The 19,295-nt window shown below is 46.8% G+C and overlaps 1 protein-coding gene across 2 annotated transcripts in view; it reads right to left on the bottom strand.

The window, feature by feature from the left end:
• The window catches only part of Dpf3 (double PHD fingers 3), a 297,152-nt gene that overhangs the window by 131,088 nt on the left and 146,769 nt on the right, over positions 1–19,295 (bottom strand). For both annotated transcript variants that reach the window (XM_008849803.2, XM_008849804.1), the window contains exon 4: positions 2,443–2,570. In XM_008849803.2, the coding sequence (XP_008848025.1) occupies positions 2,443–2,570 (128 nt within the window). The remainder of the gene's footprint in view (positions 1–2,442; positions 2,571–19,295) is intronic.

Here is a 19,295-nt window from a genome sequence, read left to right as displayed (position 1 = left end):
TCAAGGCACAGGGATCATTAAGGAAGAGGGGGCAGAAAGAGGTTGGGGAGGACTAAAGTAAAGCAGTCTCTTCTGGACAGGACAGGACCACTGCACTCATGAACTTAGAGCAGCTGTGGTTGCCTACACAAGATCAAGCCAGTCAACATTCTAGCAGGAGAGGGAAGGGGTTCTCGAGCCCCCCACCCCTAGCTGAAGAGCTATGGACAGTTGATAGCTTCAGAGTAGGGAAGGTCAGTTTTCTTTAAGGGTGTTGCCTCTGGTAGGTTAACCACACTCCAGTAGATAGCACCACACGCAGGAGTATATAGGCAGCACAAATGGAACTCAGTGGACTATTCAAAATTAAAGAAGGCCTGAAGTTGGTAAGGGGTTGCAAGGAGGTAGGGGTAGATCTAGAAGGAGTTAGGAAGAGGAGAGACAAGTAGATATGATCAAAATATATTGTATGAAATTCTCAAAGAGGGGCTGGAGAGATGGCTCAGCAGTTAAGAACACTGGTTGCTCTTGCAGAAGACCCAGGTTCAAATCCCAGCACCCACATGGTAGCTAACAACTGTCCATAACTCCAGTCCCAGGGAATCTGACAGCCTCTTCTGACCTCCATGGGCCTTGCATGACATGGCGCACTTACCTACATGCAGACAATGAATGCATACACATAAAATAAAAATAATAATTTTTTTTAATTCTCAAAGAATTACAATAGTACAGTAAATTTTTTCAAGGAAAACATTGAAAAGGTAACCACAGCACTCAAACCAGAGGCCAGAGCAGAGTGATAGGGAGGCAGCAAGGCTATGGTACAAGGGGACCAGCCTGGGGTATAAAGAAGGGGCAGAGGTAAGACAGGGACCCCAAGTTTTGAGTCTAAATAATGAGCTGCTTATTGCCCAAAGGCAGGGATTCAGTTGGTCCTGTCACATCCTCAGGACTCAGCACAGTACCTGGTACTCAGCATGTTCATCAGACAGGCTTGCTATGTATAGGACAGACAAAAGTCAAAGAAGACCTTGAGGGCCAGTAGGTCGGAACTAATGAGGATCATCAAGGACTGAAGCTTGTGGAGAGGAAGGAGGGGGACAAATATATCAGGGGGTGGCAACTAAATGGAAAAGATCTAACCATCCATCTTAACATCAGGTTGGCAGAGAAGGAGGCCAGACTCAGATTCACTCCGTGTCTTAATGGAGGACTGTGGTGGTTTGAATGAGAATGTCCCCCATAGGCTCCAAGTATTTGGACATTTTGTCCAAAGCTTGTGGCGCTGTTTGGGGAGGTTTTACGAGGTAACCTTGCTGGAGGAAATGCGTCACTGGGGTGGACTTTGAGAGTTCTTAAGCCTCGCTGTATTTCCGGTTGCTCTCTGCTTCCTCTGCCTGCTTTTATGATGTGAGCACTCAGCTTCTGCTCCTGCCCCAGCCACCTCACTATGCCTTTCCGCCATGACGGACTCCAATCCCTCTGGAACCCGGAACCATAAACTCAAATAAACTCTTCTTCTTATAAGTTCCCTTGGTCATGGTGCTTTATCACAGCAATAGGAAAATAACTAATACAAGGGTCAAGTCCATGCTGGCATGAGCAAGCCACTGAGTGCACCACACTAGACACAGCACAGGCTGGAGGTACTCACCAAGCACCAAAACCGCATTATTATTATTATTATTAGTGAGCACTTTATAAATCACTGAGCCAACTAAATTAAATGTTAAATTGAATATAAAATGAATAAATATAAGGTATATAACAGAAAATGTAAGATTTTAATATGCAACACAAATATAATAGAAATATAAGTTAATTATGTTTAATTATTAATACTATTATATTAGGATTAATGAATATTATTATAACGATCTGTGCCCTACAATGCATCAGACAACAAGGATCTGAGACAAGTGGTAAGTGAGAGATGGTAGGTACCCACCATCACAGTGCTGTGTCTGAGAGCTTTACAGGTGGTAGACACATGGGGACAGAAGTAACTGCCCTGCCTGAGGGGGTGACTAGACTGGTCTTAGAGGATAAGCAGGTGGTGCTGGAAGAGGCCTGAGAAATCTAGTGAGTCAGAGCCCAGCCTGGGCTGAAAGGAAGAAGGCGGAGGTGAGGCAGAGACCCAATTTTAGTCTAAATGACTGGCTGCTGATTCCACAGAGGTGACGACTCCATCTACCCCGCTCCCATCACATCCTCAGGGCTCAGCACAGTACCTGGTGCTCAGAAGGCTCAGTAAATACATTTTGAGGCAAATGTAGGAAAATCAGAGAGGAAACAGGTTTACGGGAACAATGACTTCTCGTGGAGAGGACGGGGATGATTTCAGTTAGAAAAGAGCTCCAATGAACTTTCTGGAAATGAGGCCCTCATGACACAGACACAGACCTGCCCCTTGGAAGGAATCAGATACCAGATAGCAGTGCCCAGGCAGGTGCAGGGTACCTGTATTTCCTGGATGCTTTCCTCCTCTCTGGCGTCCACCTTCTTCTCCACCCCTTCCCCACGCAGCAAGGCTTCCAGTGTGGTGCTCTCTGAGGTGAACCCATCTTTCTTCAGGGGCAGCTCTACTTCTGAAAAACAATCACAGACAAGTCAGGCCTCCAGAAGCAGGCGGGACATGAAGGATGGGCCCAGAGCTCCTGGATAAAATTCAAAACAGCTTGGGCTGTCACCTCCTGGTGGAACAAGAGCGTGGAGCACTGGAGCTGATCTCAGCTTCTCCACCTCCGATTCACAGTCCCACAGATGGATTTCAACCCTGCCCAGTCCCCAGAGCAAGCTGAGGCAGAACAGAGTGGTATCCCATGGTTGTGGGATCAGACTGCCTGAGTCTCAGCCCTGCTTCTGCCACCCTGGCAATGTGACTTTTGGCAAGAATCCTGGATCCCAGCTCTCCATCTATATAGAGGAATGGCAGTGCCCACGGGGCTTCTGAAAACGCTCAGGCACACCAATGGAGCCTGATTCCTACTGTCCCCATGGCTGCACAGCTTTGCTTCATGGAAAGCTGCCAGCCTTGGTGAGGCTGTTCTCATCAATTCACAGGGATCGTGGTGGCTGGCCCCAAAAACCAAGAGAAAAAAGTGACAGTAAATACACACTAGACCCCAGAACAGCAGAGTGAGAGGCCAGTGTCACACCCAGGGTAGATGAATAGGGCAAGATATGTGACACCCCCAAACCAGGGGAAATCAGTGAAGTTGGGGCTGTAGGGCATTTTTCTAATGACATCGGGAGTAGCTTTCTGGGGTGGTGGGTCAATGGGTGCTATTGTCTATATATTGAAATGTTCGTGTGTTAAATGTTTGGTCCCCAGGGTGCCACTACTGAGAGATGGTGGAATCTTTAGGAGATGGGGACTAGTGGAAGGTCTAGATTATTGAAGGTCCCTGAAAGGGATTGTCCAACCTTGATCCCTCATTTTCCTCTCTCCTTCCAGCCATGTATTTGTTCCTGACATACAGTTCCTACCACTGCCATCTAGGGAAGCCCAAAGAATGGGTCTCCCTGACCATGAACTAGAATCTTGAAAACTGTGAGCCAAAATAAACCTTTCTCTTTATAAATTAATATTTCAGGTATTCTATTATAATAATAGAAAGCTAGCATACTGGACCAGCTACACGAAGATAGGGCTGAAGGCAGTCTGCTCCTGAGAGAGACCCAAGAGAGTTACTGAACCTCTTCCTCAAGGTGTTCCCCAAAGTGTTGACAGTTTTGATATTTTTTTAAGAACAGAAAGCTAAGGTATATGTGCTTATATTTTGATTTACTAAAAATTTTTCCTCCAGCCTTTCCTTGATCCTGAGCACACACACACACACACACACACACACACACACACACACACACACGATTACATGTGTGGTCCCTCCTGCCCTCAGCTAAGGTGGACATGTGGAGGCAGTGGTGCCCTGGAAAACAATCAGCTGAAATAAATGGCTCACTCATATAGGAGAACCAAAACTTTAAAGCAGGGACTATTTCCAGGAGTGTGAGTAGGACAAAGGGAGCCCACCAGCAATGGTGAAGCAGCCAAGGAAGCCACTGCCACTGCTGCTCCTGGAGAGTCTGAGGGTGTGTTTACTGTAAGTCCCAAACAGACTTAGGCTTGTAGCACAGTCCAGGGCCCTGGGAACTGGGGAACCAAGGAACCATCATCCCATGACTCAAATACCCTTTCACCTCCTCTCCCATCTCTTCTCCCACTGGCCAGTCTCAACCCAAAGCCAGGGGGCAGGGGGCTCAGCTGATGCGGCCTACCCTGGTCAGCTGTGGGGGGTACAAAGCAAAGAAGCACAGAGAATGGATCTAGAAGAGCAAAAGGAAATTAGTGAGGCCCTCACAGCCTGCACCAACCATCAGGCCTTTTCCTGACTCCCATGACATTCTTCCATCTCCTCCACCAAAACACCCCAGGCCAAGAGTGTATGTGGAAGGGCCTTTCTGGCAGCCTTAAAACTGCAGAAATATGTGACCAGCCCCAGAAAAATAAGGAAGAAAGGAGAAACAGTATCTGAGGTCTCTTTTAAGATTTTTCTTACCCAAAAAAAGGACAGTGAAGGATCCACCCCATCAAGAACCATACCCAGGGCCAGAAAGATGGGTCAGCAGGTAAAGGCACTTGCTGCCAAGCCTGGCAACCTGTGTTTGATCCCCAGAATCCACATGCTAGAAGGAGAGAACAGATTCTTATAGGTTGTCCTCTGACTTCCACATGCATGCCATGTCACACACATGCCTACACACATACACATGTGTGTGCTCACATACAAATAAATAAATACAGACACATACAAATAAATAAATGTAATTTTACAAAGGAACCATGGGGGCCGGGGAGATGGCTCAGTGGTTAAGGATGCTGGCTGCTCTTACAGAAGACCAGGGTTCGATTCCCAGTACCCACATGGCAGCTAACAACCATCCATAACTCCAGTTCCAGGGGATCCAACACCCTCATCTAACTTGGGCAAGCATGACACAGGTACACCTACATACATGTAGGCATAACACTCATACATATAAAAATAAATAAATTTTTTAAAAAGGAACCATGACCACTGGATCACCCACCACTGAAACACAGCCAGCCATCATCTGTTCAATCAACAAATATTTATTGAGCACCTGCTGCGTGACAACCTCTGGGCTGAGATCAGGGACACAGGAGGTCATCAAATGATGACAAGGCCCTATCTTTGGATGGTCTAAAGAGACAGACATAAAATAAAGATGTAGTTGTCAAGTCAAATGTGGCAGACACCTTTAATCCCAGCACCTGGGAGGCAGAGGCAGGCAGATCTTTGTGAGTTCAAGGTCAGTCTGGTCTACATAGTGAGTTCCAGGCCAACTGGGGCTACAGAGAGACCCTATCTCAAAAAGACCAAAAAAAAGATGCAGTTGTCAAGCATCGCAAGTGCTACAAAGGAAAAGAGCAGAGAGGGAGCCAAGGGCAACTTTACTTTAGACTGGGGAGTAGGGGAAGGCCTGTGTGATGAAGTTACACTTGTCAGTAAGCATCAAATATGCGCTTTAATGAGCCTGCTGTGATGGTACAGTAGCACGCTCTCAAATCATAAAAGTCTTCCAAAGGACAATTCTCAAATGACTGGTGTATTGCCTCGTGTCCTGTCCTCAGTAAGCAGCTGATCACTATCCTCTAGTCTTCCCAACACCAAATGAGTCCTGCTTCCAGAACAGCAGTATTTTAGAGCTAGAAAGGGTTGTGTGGGTCATCTAATCTAACCCAGTTATCTCATTTTATAAATGAATCATTCTAACTCAGAGAAGTTAAGTCATTTCACCAAAAGCTACACAGCAGGACAAGAAAGCAATCAAATGCCTTTTCAAGACACTGTAGAGCTCATGATAAGAGCCCTCCCCCTCATTATAACCCTGTTAGTAATTACCAAGCCCAGGTTGAGCCCTGACTGTGCTTTGGTGCCCTAGTATGCAGGCAGAGGGCGTGGCAAGGGGCAAACATACAAAATACAGCAGCTGTTATTGCCAATACCTAATCCCCCACCATACCCAAGAGCATGGATTTGTCCCATTTTACAGAAGAGGAAAGCTCAGCTTAGGGGGGGTTAGAACCTGCTTAATATCACAAAATTGGAAAAGGGCAAAATCCAGTCTTGAACTCTAGGACCCTCCCACGTAATTGTGCTAAAAAGCTCCGCCTGCCTCTCTAGGCCACCCTTACTGGGAAGAGGAAAGGTTTCTTTCTAAAGCTTTGAGAATTCCCGTTGCATTCCCAGACTCTCCCTGTGGTTTTCAAATTTCAGGATGAAAGGCACATGCTGCCGAGGCTGCGGGCAGTTTGCAGCATGGTGCTGGGCTGTGCTCCCTGTGAACATCTCATGTGCTCTTTACCTCCCCAAATGGTATTTGTCCCTCATGTGGAATTTTCCATCAGCTGTGAAACTTTGCTGCTCCTTCTTCCTCCCCGACCAACTATGCCTCCCTCTAGCCTTCCCATCACTCAATCTACTCTTGATCCTCTTTAACTTGTCTACCTGGCATACACACAGTAAGAATCAAGAGAGAGAAATGGTGAAGATGCACAGAAAAACAGAGGGCCTTTCCCAAGGTCACAGAGAGCTTGAGTGTCCCCTAATTACCAACATATTTCATTGGCTCGTATACTTGCTGCTTTCAAACAGGCCTGGAGTCAAGCCCTAGTTTTGCCATGTATCAGCAGGGGGCCTCAGGTCAGTTTCTCAATGTAAGTCTCTGTTGATGAGTTACCTGAGACGATAACAGCATCCAACACATAGTGTTGGTATGACAATCAAACAGGGTAGTGAGCGCACTGTCTTGAGAAACTCCAGAAGGAGCCGCCCAAACACCTCGTGTGAGAAACAGCATGAGAAATGAATCCTGTGGACTTATTTTTTTTTGGGGGGGGGTCTTTTTGAGACAGGGTCTCCCTGTAGCCCCAGCTGTCCTGGAACTCACTATGTAGACCAGGCTGGCCTCGAACTCACAAAGATCTCCCTGCCTCTGCCTCCCAAGTGCTGGGATTAAAGGCGTGCGCCACCAGGTTCAAAACTGGGTGACATATGTAAAGAACCTGAGACACTGGGAGTGCCCTGCAAATGCTATGTTATTATTATCAAAATTTTAATCGTTCTGCTGTTAATGGTCCAGTAGAAATACAACAGAAGCTGCCCGTATCACTCAAACTTTCTAGTAGCTACATTTTCAAAAAGCAAGAAGGTACAATTAACGTTCATATTTTCTCTAATCCGCTATTTCCAAAATATCCCCATGTCAACATGAAATTGATATTTAAACATTGATGTGATATTTTACATTCTTTTACTTACAGTCTTAAGACCTCACTGGTATGTATGTTCCCCTTACAACACATTTAAATTCAGATGAAGGCTCCAAAGCCACATGGGCTAGTGGTTACCACATTGGACAGTGCAGGTTTACTGAATTAAAAGAAATGCTTACGATAGTTCCACTTTCAATGAGTGGAAGGAATTTAAACGCAGCTCCTAATGTTGCCTGCTTAATACCCAGTGGAGTACCATTCCATAAGCAGCATTCATGCTGACCTCTGGCAAACACCAGTTGCAAAGCATTGTGGGTAAACTTGGATAGTCAGAATGAAAGGCTAACCCCCACCCTACTACTCCCCTACCACCACCCCCGCAGTCTCTGACACCCGCATCCTCTACCATCCCAACCCTCACGCCCCTCACTCCCCTATCCCCAACATCCCAGCAAAGGGTGCATTCTCTGTCTCTTAACCACAGAAGGTCCCAGGGCACAGAGAAAGTTAACAGGTCCAAGCTCTCCCAGAATATACCTCTTACACATGCTTCTAGGAGCCCTTGGGGATGCCTCTGATTCAATTTTATTCTAATGTGGCTCGTCTGGATATAGGATTCAGTGATTCTTTCACAGTCTACTCATTTTTAACCTCACACAAATTTGGAGACCACATACCCCAACAGGAGCCATCAAACATTTAACATTAAAAGAAAATGGTCCAAAACACACACACATATAATTCATCTTTAAATTAGCCTGATTTTATACACATGGATATAAACCTACGGATCGTTACTCTCTCCAGAGTGGCAGCAGCTGTCACCCAAGCCAGCCACCTCCCTAGGCCCCAGTAAGCAGCTCTGCCTTCACTTCTAATTGGGAACAGAGATACTCCTTGGGTGACTTCCAGCACGATCCATCACACGAGAGACAGCTTCTGTGCAAACCAAAGCAAATCGGTTTCCAAATAAGAAAAAAATATCTTAGACAAACAAGGATTGAAGCATAGAAAATCTTTTTTAAAGGAAGGAAGGAAGGAAGGAAGGAAGGAAGGAAGGAAGGAAGGGAGGAAGGGAGGGAGGGAGGGAGAGAGAAGGAAGGAAGGAAAGGAAGAAAGAAAGAAAGAAAGAAAGAAAGAAAGAAAGAAAGAAAGAAAGAAAGAAAGAAAGAAAGAAAGAAAGAAAGAAAAAGAAAGAGAAAGAAAAAAAGGCCACAAATAAAAGCAAAGAGGAAAAAAATGCCAGTGAAGCTCAGTGGCTTCTCCCTAGGCTCCAGACAGGGCCGCCATCCTCTCGGGTGCAGATCAAAGCCATAAGCTTTTGACACAGGTGCCCTAAGCCTGCCACCCAATGCACCAAAAGAAAAGCTTCCACTGGGCTGTTGGAGCCACTGAGCTCATTAACAGGATGCAGGCAAGATGAGTCTGAAAGTGCGACATGGGAGAACACTGAGTAATTAAATCCCAGGTCATTTAAAAATGCAAACGCCTTGGATGTCACAGGCTCCTGGAGCCTCTGACTCCTTCTCCTTCATTATTAGGCTCAGGATGGAGCACTGGAAACCTGAAAGTCATATGTGGATTATAATAAAATATGCTGTATATAAAAAAAAACAGATTAAGACAGGTCTTCTTTGGGGAAATATACAAAGAGAAGAGCTGTCTGTTAGCTGTCGAGTTTGCAAGAGATACCGTCTTTCGGGAGGCTGGGCTCTGCCAACAGACAGCATGCCCCAGGGGAAATTGTGGTGAAACACCCCGACAAGGCGCATCCATCCGTCCATCCATCATGAGATCCCTCTGACGCAGGGGCCTGGAGATAGAGTTATGGTACAAAGGCAGGGAGCAAGCCCACAGACAATGGCAGAGTCTCCTGCTAGCTTGTGAGTGCTCAGTTGTTTGCATTTTGTTTTTTTAACCTGCCTCTAGTTTTTCTTCAAAAATACAAATGTGCACTTTTCTCTTCTGGGTGCTTATTATTTTGAGGAGTTAAGCTCATCATATATCCTTGGATTTATATATCAACTTACACCAAGGAGCAAGGATTTCATTTATCCCAGCAGATTCTCAAGCTGATGGAGGCAGAAGGAAAGAGATAGCAACCAGAGATCTGATTTCCTACAATGGTGGCAGGTCCAGGAATTTGTCTGCTAGTTCCCTAGAGGAGTCATTTTCTTGACTGTATTTGACTCCCTGTTTTATGACTCATAGAGCTCAAAATAGATGAGGTTCATGTTAAGGAACCATCACCCAGGCTGCATCCCTCAGGGCCTAATATAGATTGTGTTAGAATATCAGAGCATCCACACAATAGGACCATCATTCCCCAGGGGGTCCCTACTGTTCCTACCCATGTTCCTATAAGTAGACACACAATGGTGATTTCCAGAATCTAAGGCTAGGACCACAGAAAAGCATTTCTGAAGCCCTGAGATGTAGAAAAACACCCATGATATCAAAGGAAGCCACCACTGGACCAAACTGCAGTACAAACAAGCAGCTTCGGGGGACAGGTAAGAGAGAGGCATCATGACAGGAGTGGGCTGAGGGGGTGAGATGTTTCCAAGGTATGAGGGGAACATTGTCAAAGGATACACAGTTTCAGGTAGATAGGATGAATGAATTCTAGAAGTCTATGGTACAGCATGATGACTAGTTATTAATAATGCATTATGTACTTGAAAACTACTGAAGGAATAGATCTGAAATGTTCTCGCCACAAAAAAATAACAAAGTGTGTGAGGTGATTGATGTGTTCATTATCTCATTTGGCCATTTTATAATGTATACATGTATCAAACATCAGGTAGGGTAGGGGTGTAGCTCTGTGGTAGAGTCCTTGCCAACCATGCCCAAGGTTCAATCTCTAGAACTACAAAAAAAAAAAATCATAGTATCATCTGTCTATCATCTATCTATCTATACACACACATACACACACACACACATCTGTCAAGTATCCCTTTTGAAAGCTGGGGAAAGTTAAAAATAGATAGTTGAGGGCTGGAAATGTAGTTCGGTTGGTGGAGTGCTTACCTAGCATGCACAAAGACCCAGGTTCCATCCTCAGCACTACATAAAGTGGATGTAGGTGACACACACCCATAATTCTACCACTGGAGAGGTGGAAGCAGGAAGATCAGAAGTTCAAGGCCATTGTTGACTACACAGCAAGCTCAAGGCCAGCTTGCAGCACATAAGACCCTGTCTATAAATTAAAAATAAATAAATAAATAAATAGTTCAGAGGGTTTAGGGCAACTGGCTGTTCTTGGGTAAAATCTCAGATCTATTACCCTCCCCACACACTTGGCCTTGATCTCCTCATCTATAAAACTGAGAGAACAAAGCCCACATCCCACTGTTGTTAGGGACCAAACAAAACAGCAGCTATAAAGGGTATGGCCCAGCAGATGCTCCACAGAGCTGAGATCCTTCTTGTCTCCTCCCTCCTCTTCCCTCTTCTTCTGTTCCTCAGCCCAAACTCCTTCCCTTTCAACATTCTCGAGCCATCAGATGTGCTTAGGCCCAGCTTTTCCCCAAATGGACCCGGCCCAGAGAGGACAGAAGCAGCTGAGGAGAATCTGGAGCAGTTAAAGAGTCAGGAGAGGCACAGCTCTGAGAGGCTGCCCCTGTCTCAAAGCCAGGGTGGGCACAGCTCCTTCCAATTTGGGGGAAACACTGCAGAAACACGCTGGAAGGTACTCCACATCACTGACTCATTTGACAGATGATGGCTGAGCACTTACTATGTGCCCGGCTCTGTTCTAGGTACTGGGGACACAGCTGTGAACCCCAAACAAAAATCCCTGCCCTCAACGAATTTATATTCAAGCTCATGAGAAACAGTCCATTGGGGTGTGGGGGCATACAAGAAACAAGAGAGTGAAATCTATAAATCTATAGTCTAACCTTTGATAATTGGTGCTTTGGAGAAAAGACAGAGCAGAGGTGGGAAGATATTCTTTGGGGGTGACAGAAGAATGGTGACACAAACATAACCAGGAAAGCACAAACCTGGAGGAAAAGTGAGAGGAGGGCCACTCTGCTATCTACACAAAGACGCTGCAGGCAGGGAGCCATCAGTGCTGTGGGCCTTGAAGCTGCCATCTGCCTGGAGTACAGTGAGTCAGGGACTGGCAGGAGGTCAGCTCACAAAGTTACAGAGGCTTTGAAGAGCCGCATGCGCGTAGGTGGCAGTGAGAATATCTTCCACCCCGAGTGTGATGGTTAAGCCATAGGAGGTCTTGAGCAAAGAGTGACAGGATGTTGCCTATATAGTAACGGGATCACTATGAAGAAGGATGAGGACAGAAACGGATGAATTAGGAGGCTCTGCAGTAGATATGGAGCCCCAGGATGAGAGGGAACTAGCACAATAGGGACAAAGCTCTGCCCTCCGGGAACTTACGCTCTCCTTGTCAGTCATCCTAGAGGCAGAGTGTACTAGGCAGCAGCCCCCTGGCCCCTGAGCAGGAGCCTCCCCCACATATCGAAATAGGGGGTTGCCTGTGTCAAGGTCAAGTGTCTAATGCTAAGGGAGACAGGTGTAGAGCCACAATGGGGCAAGCCCACAGAGGATAGTTTCTTTAAGAAGAAAGTAGACCATCCTATATACCAAGAACAAAAGAAAAGCTCAGGCAGCTGGACCTGGCTTAGCATGTAGCAGGTACAGTAAAAGCAGACAGTGGGCCCCATAGCCAAGTACCAGGTCTCTCCTCTGTGTAGAAGACGCTAGACAAGAGCTTTAGAGAAAGACTCTAAGACACAATGTGTTCTGGCTCTAGACTAGATACTTTTCCTGCAGCGCAGCGAGCTGTCTACAACGGTGCTAAGGAGTGCAACAGCTTTAGCTGAGGTCTCCTGGATCATCCCCTGTGTCCAGTGAAGGAACATTTCCAGTCCTCCTCACCCTCCCTCCATACCACATAACCTTTAGAAAGACCCCATGAAGCTACCATGATCCACATTTCACACATGAAGAATCAAGGGTCAGATCACCTAGGCAACTGCCCAAACTCCCAAAGCCAGTGGATGGAGGGGTCCGAACTTGGACACAGGCCTTGGGACCTCTGTTCAGTGCTTTTTCTGCTACAGATCATGAGAAAAGGGATGAGCACTATAGCCTATGACCAAAGACAGGCAAGAGGGTAGAACTACAAGTCCATAAAGATGAGGGGAGCTGCACAAGAACTGCAAAAGGACACGGCAAGAACTTGGTACCTTCTCTAAGTTTCATTTCTTTAATATATCTTTACTATTTAGCTACTGTACAACAGGCCTTGCACTGACTGCTAGGGACACAGATATAAGAAGCAGATGGGCCCCTGCCCTGTACCTATCAGTGGTAAGAGAGAGATGAGAGGCAATGGCAAAATTGGATGATACTCAGGCTTATAGCCCCTGCCCTAAACATAACTCTTCCAGGCCCATCCACAAAAAAAGCTGTGAAAACTGAAGCATCCCTGGGGGCTACCTGTCCACTTCCAGCTATAGGCTGTGTCCCCTGCCAGGAGCACAAATAGTGCTAGTGACACCTCGACTCCGTCACCCAATCCCACTTGTGTCCCTGAGACTTCAGAGGAGCCCAGGAGCAGGTTGGTACACAGGCAGTTGAATCATGAAGTGGGCTGGAAGCCTGCCCACCTCTGCCCAGATGCCTTATGAATGAGGCCGCCAGAAACAAACTAGACAGCTGTTACACGCACCTAGGATGGATGGCTGCGGGCTCTGACACTGCAGGAAAGAGATAAATGACCGGTCATTTCCCCCTGATGCACTTGAAGGCATCCATTCTCCTGACCGTACCAAGCTCAGACACCCCCACATGGAGACAAATAAACACTGACAGATAGGGGCGGGAGCCAGTGTCTTTCCCCTTTGGAAGGACACAGCAGAGTCCTCAACAGGCCCAGAAGAAGGTCACGCTGGCCACTGGATCACACCTGGCTCAGGGTTCCACTGGTCCCTTTTGTACAGCTGCCACCACCCCCTGTGCCCACCCCCACCTGGCTCATCCATCTGAAGAGTGCCTGGCAGAGGAGGAGAGCCAGGGGGCACAGGAGCCCGCCGACACCCCATCAATCTCAGCCTACATGCTTGGCACATCGGCATTCCTTAAGCTGTTCTTGGATGGGAGGGTGTTGGAGGAGCCCGGGGAACTGTCTTGGGGAGAAGAGAAATCACACCAAGCATCAGAGAGCAAATGGTAGAAGAAGCCTGAAGACTATTAAAATGTGGGCCATGTACAAGAACAGTAGGGAACTAATTAAGATGCAGGATTTGCAAAAGCTGGGGAAGTTGGCCACAGCCTGCTCCCATCTGTAGAGTTCTGGCAGTTCCACACAGCAAGGACAGGGGACAGCACCCTAGGCGGGCATAGAAAAGACTCAAACCTCCTCCTGGACCACCCCTTGGGGAATCCCCTCGGAGGGTCTTTGACCAGTTTACAGACTTTCTGTTTAGGGGCATCCTGAGCTACAGTCTCCCTCAGGGTTCCTGCTTTCCTGTCAGTTTCCCCAACAACATCCCATGGAGGGGGTGGGTATATCCTGGTCATTCATCCCTAGTCATTCAGAGGCTGCCCAAAACAAGGAGATCAGGAGAAAGAACCAGAACCCATTCTGGCTGCCTTCCCTCCCATCACTCTTAGAATTCAGCAAAGGAGGCAAAGAGTCTACTGCTCCCCAAATGTCCCATGGCAGAGGGGCTGACAAGGTCACAGTTCTTGGGGAGCAGGAGGGACTCCAGCCTTCAAGGTCCTCTCAGTCTGCCAACACTAGAATGAATGTGTGTGTTGGGTCTTGGAGCAAATGATGCCAGTTCTGACCAGCTTCCTACGGTTCTTGCCTTGGCTTCACCACTGATGCCCCTTGGGAAATTAACTTCCTAATCTGTATCATAGCTCCCAACCTCTAAAAGGAAGATAATACCTTCCTGAGACCACAGGAACCAAAGGTCTGGGGTTGAAAGATGCTAAACTGATCTAAGGAAACTATGAGCATTTAATCCAGAGGGATGTAAGGGAAAGTTTGTTCCCAACCTTTTTCTTTCCCTCATTAAAAAAAAAAGTTTTCAGCCCCTTTTTAAAAAATTATTTTTATTTTATGTGTATAAGTATATCACCTGCATGTACGTAAGTGGACCCGTGTCATGTAGTGCCCATGGAGGGGTCAGAAGAAGGTTTCCGATTCCCTGGAACTGGAGTTATGAACAGTTGTTAGCCACCATGTGGGTGCTGGGAATCAAACCCAGGTCCTCTGCGAGAGTAGTCAGTGCTCTTAAATCACTGAGCCATATCTCCAGCCTGAGGCCCCTTTTTGAAGGAGCTAGTCTTTGCCCAATATTTGCCCTGCTTTGGGGCTAATCTGTGGACATTTACCATCCACCTTTCTCATCTGTCTCCCTCTTAAGGACAGAACTCTGTTCTTCAGGGACTGGCCAGGAGGAGGTTGACCCCAGCCTTCCTGCTGTAGGAATTGTGATGTCTGCACTGTAAAACACCTTACACTGGCTCTGTGACCAAGTGCAAGCTACAGAGAACGCTGTCTCAATTGTTAGTCCGCCTAAAGAAATAGTGTTGTATTGTCCTTCAGATGCCCAGGCAAGTGGGAGGTTGTGGGGTGTTTATTCAAGACAGATTGAAGGGGTAATGTTTGGTGTGAGAAACACATAGGTCCAAGGACGTGCATACTCTCAGACTTCAAAGAGCTGTCTCCAGCTTTCAGTCCTTTCCCACCCCGCATTATACATTTCTCTTCCCAACAAGTAATAAACATAGAAGGGGTGGCATATTCACAGTGACAGAGAGGTGGAATGAAGGCCACTGAACTGAGAAGCCCCTCCATCCTTGTACAATATAATTCTGGCCAGAAACAAATGACTTAATGACAGCCAGATGAGGTCCCCCCCCCATTAGCTCCCTCCCTGGGAGTGTACTTGTCACAGATGAGCTCTGTCCTTGGAGTGGGAGGGAGGCAAATCAGAACCTTCTCCAAGGTCCCTCCAGACTGCTGAAGCTGCAGCCTCCTCCCTGTGCCCTGACCTGGTTTCCTTACAGCCCACCAACCTCGTGCCAGCCTCCCACACCTGGCCTATGAAGCTCTGGCAGGGACCTAAAGAATGATGAAAGGACAAGCAGAAAGTAGGCACCACACACACTGTGGCCTCTCTTCCCTGTCCATGGAATGTCTGACACGGAAGACACTCGTGACATGGAGGATCTCCTCTCACAAGATGAGGCCATTTCAGGATGCTGGCAGTGAGCCCAGCTGGGCGTCAAGGTCATGAACATACCCAAATTCCTAGCATATGTCCAGGGGAGCTCAGGGGAGCCCACCCTAGCAACCTGGGTAGGGAAGAGCCCAGGAAAGTAAGTACTCAGGGCCTGGGTAGTGGAGGGTGCCAAGTGTGGGGAGACAGGTTGGTTTTCTTCCAACATAAATCCGGTCTTCTATTTTCTGTAAATTTAAAAAGATTCAGTCCAGGATAGATAAATTGATTTTCAGCAAATTTGTTCCAAAGAGGATTATACATAACATTATACAATTTATTTTTTTTCACACTTAGCAGTATATCTTAGACTTCTTTCCATTTTTTGGAGTCACTTTTTTTATTTATTAGTAATATGTGTACACACACATGTATGTATGATGTTACAGGATGTAGGAGAGGGTGGGGATGGGGATCACACAAGCCATGGCAAGCAGGACCAGAAGGCAACTTTGTGGAGTCAGTTCTCTTCGTCTACCTTTTTGTGGGTTCTGGGGCTAGAACTCAGGTCACCTGGCTGTGTAACAAATGCCTTTACTTGCTAAGTCATCTTATCAGCCTGAGTCACTCTTTTGAAAATAGTGTTCTGTTTTGTAAATGTGATATATATCTAACTAGGGTCCTAACAAAGGGTTTTCTAATAGCCTCTATTCTTTATTTATTGTTGTTATAAACAATGCCACAGTAGCTATCTGTGTCTAGATAAATATGTTTATAGTATAGATAATATGTATCTAAAAATAAATTATATTTAGTATGCATGATAAATCCCTAGTCTAAGTCAATGAGCCATTAGTGTGTGTTCATGTGTCATGTGTATATGCACATGTATATTGGTGCACATGTATGCATATGTGTATAAAGACCAGAGGTCAATATTGGATGTCTTCCTCCGTCACTCTCCACTTTATTTTTTCTTTTATTATTGTGTCTATTTATTTATGTATATGTGCATGCGCACATGCAAAGATCAGAGGACAACCTGTGGAAATCAGTTCTCTCCCACTTTGTGAACTCTAAGAACCAAACTCAGGTTATCAGCCTTGGCAGCAAGTGCTTTTACCCACTGAGCCATCTCAACAGCCATCTACCTTTGTTTTGAGACGGGCTCTCACCAAACCTAGAGCTCACTAATCCACTAGGCTTGCTGTTCATAAGGCCCCAGGGACCCTCCTGTCTCTGTCTCCCTGGCACTGAGACTACAGATGCATGCCACCATGCCCAACTTTTTACATGGCAAGTGTTAGGGATCCAAACTCGGGTCCTCAGGCTTATATAGCAAGTTCTTTACCAATTGAGCATTTCTCTAGCTCTGAACCAGTACTTTTGAAATACTGAAGATACTACTAAGACTTCCCATTCCACTGACAAAGATAGAAGGGACCTTCTCCCTCCCTACACACACACACACACACACACACACTAACCTCATAGGAATTTGTAGCAAGGTCTCCAGGGACTCCATCAGTGAGTGACTCTCCTCTGAGTCATACTCAACAGCATCAACCAAAAATCTGAGTTCTCTTCCCAAATCAAATGGAATAAAAACAAGAGATTGCTTGTTTTAAAAGTATTGTCTAAGTCAACCTGGTATTTAGGGACGATGCACCCAAGCAAAGGGAGAAGGTTCCCCCTCAAAGAAACTGCATCCTATGAATAATGAGGACAGAGTCACTGAGAAGTGGGCAGGTCACATCTGCAAGGGCAATGGAGAGGAGCTGAGGTCCAGCCTGTATCCAAAACCCACCAAAGAGGCATCATTTTATGAGAATCCACCCAGAGGAGCTGTCGCCTTCTACTTTTGCTGAAGGTGCTGTAGACAGATAAAGGTGCTTTCCTAAAATTTTGGATTTGTGAAAGCTTCAAATGCCAGGATGGGGAGATAGCTCAGTCAGTAGAATTCAATCACCAGAATCCACCTTTTTGGGGGGCGGGTTTGAGACAGGGTCTCCCTATAGCCCCAGCTAGCCTGGCACTCACTATGTAGACCAGGCTGGCCTTGAACTCCCAGAGATCTGCCTGCCTCTGCCTCTGGGATTAAAAGCATGTGCCACCATGCCTGGTTTAGGATCCACATTTTTAAAAAGAAAAAAGAAAAAAAAGCTGGATGTGATTGTACGCACTTTAATCCAATACTGAAGAGGCAGAGACAGTGTCTCTGGGGCTCCCTGGGAAGTCAGACTAGCTGAACATGTGAGCGCCAAGCCAAGGAGAGACCCCATCTCATAAAGCGATGTGGCTGACTGCTGAGGAATGATACCCAAGGCTGACCTCTGGCTTCTATACACATGAACACCTACATACACTCTCATTTCTCTCTCTCCCTCCCTCTCTCCCTCCCTCTCTCCCTCCCCCCAGCCCCCCTGGCTGAGTCACCTTGCAAAGAACGTGGCATATACACTGACGGTGTTATTTCACCCCAGCCACTTCCAGATCCTGGGCTAAGAGACCTGTCATCCCAGGGCTGAGGTACTCGGAGCATCTTTACTCTCTACCTACAGGAGTGTCTTGAGCACCAGGCTGGAACTGGTGGTGCTGACTCAGAACAGGATGGGAAGTGACCAGCATTTGGCCAAAGGCTTGGGGGTTTGGGGTTTGGTTTCTTGGGCTTTATAGTAGATCTGATTACCCAAAGTAGGGACAAGTTGCTCTGAGAAGGGGCTGTACCTTTAAAAGTTCCTGATTCCCAACCTAGGCTATTTACTGTGTCTCAGTACCTGAGTCGTGGCCTCCCAAGGGATCTAGGCTGCAGCCACCTGGAGACAGGACTCTCCTGAAGGCCTATGTTCTCAGAAGCATGGCTCATCTCTCTACAACAGGCCCTGGCTCAGAATTTTGAACATCTCTAGTGCTGGACCTTTTCCTCTGAACTTGGTACAGTCACTTCCACCTCATGCTTAAAGCAGAGACTTAGGAAGTCTTTCCAAGCGTCACAGATGTAGCCACTGTGTGCTTGAGGAGACCCCTGTAGAAAGCCACCAGCCTTAATGTCTTCCTTCTCCTACCTCACCTGTCATGGCAGGCCGAGCATCGGACAGGTCCATAGCACCTAGAAACACAGCTGCTCCCTACTAGGCCACAGCCAGGGAGCAGATGCTGGAAGGCCAGGATGCCCAAAGTAAGTATCTACAGACAGAGAGATCAAACTCTCAAAAATCATTTTTCGCTTCGGTCCCACAAGCAGTAGTCCATAGCTTCTCAGATGCAAAAGCCACACATAGCAAATACCCCTTGGCTCTGCCCATGGCCCAACTGCTCTTACCTATGAAATAAGCTTGAAACACTGTTGTTACCCTCTACCTCTCTCTAACCCCCGGGGTTAAGGTAGGGCCAGGTACCTAACGAAAAAGAAAGGCTTTGGAGAGAGCTTGCAAAGCAGTGTGCTATTTAGACACTGCTGCTGAGAAGGGTGATGCTTAGTCAGCATTCAGCCCCCTGGATGATGGAGGTTGATGGATCAGGCATAAACCTAGCCAGCTATTCAGTCCTCCTGGGGCTTCTCTGTCACAGCTACAGGAAGGTACTGTACACAAGATACCAAAGATGCTGAGTCTCCGACCACTGGTGACCACCTTGCTTGCCCCTGAGGAGAAGAGAGTGTTAAGAGGCACTGCAGGATATATAACCCTTGCTACACTTCTGGCCACCTGGATATAGACTAAACATTAAGACAGACAAACACAGATTTGCTGCTATGTGAACCCATTTACATTTTTGGCTTAGGCAAGTTAGGTCTGAGC

The sequence above is a fragment of the Nannospalax galili genome, unplaced genomic scaffold, assembly GCF_000622305.1.
Source record: "Nannospalax galili isolate Female #2095 unplaced genomic scaffold, S.galili_v1.0 scaffold24, whole genome shotgun sequence".
Classification (NCBI taxonomy): domain Eukaryota; kingdom Metazoa; phylum Chordata; class Mammalia; order Rodentia; family Spalacidae; genus Nannospalax; species Nannospalax galili.
This window is presented reverse-complemented; position numbering and strand designations above follow the sequence as displayed.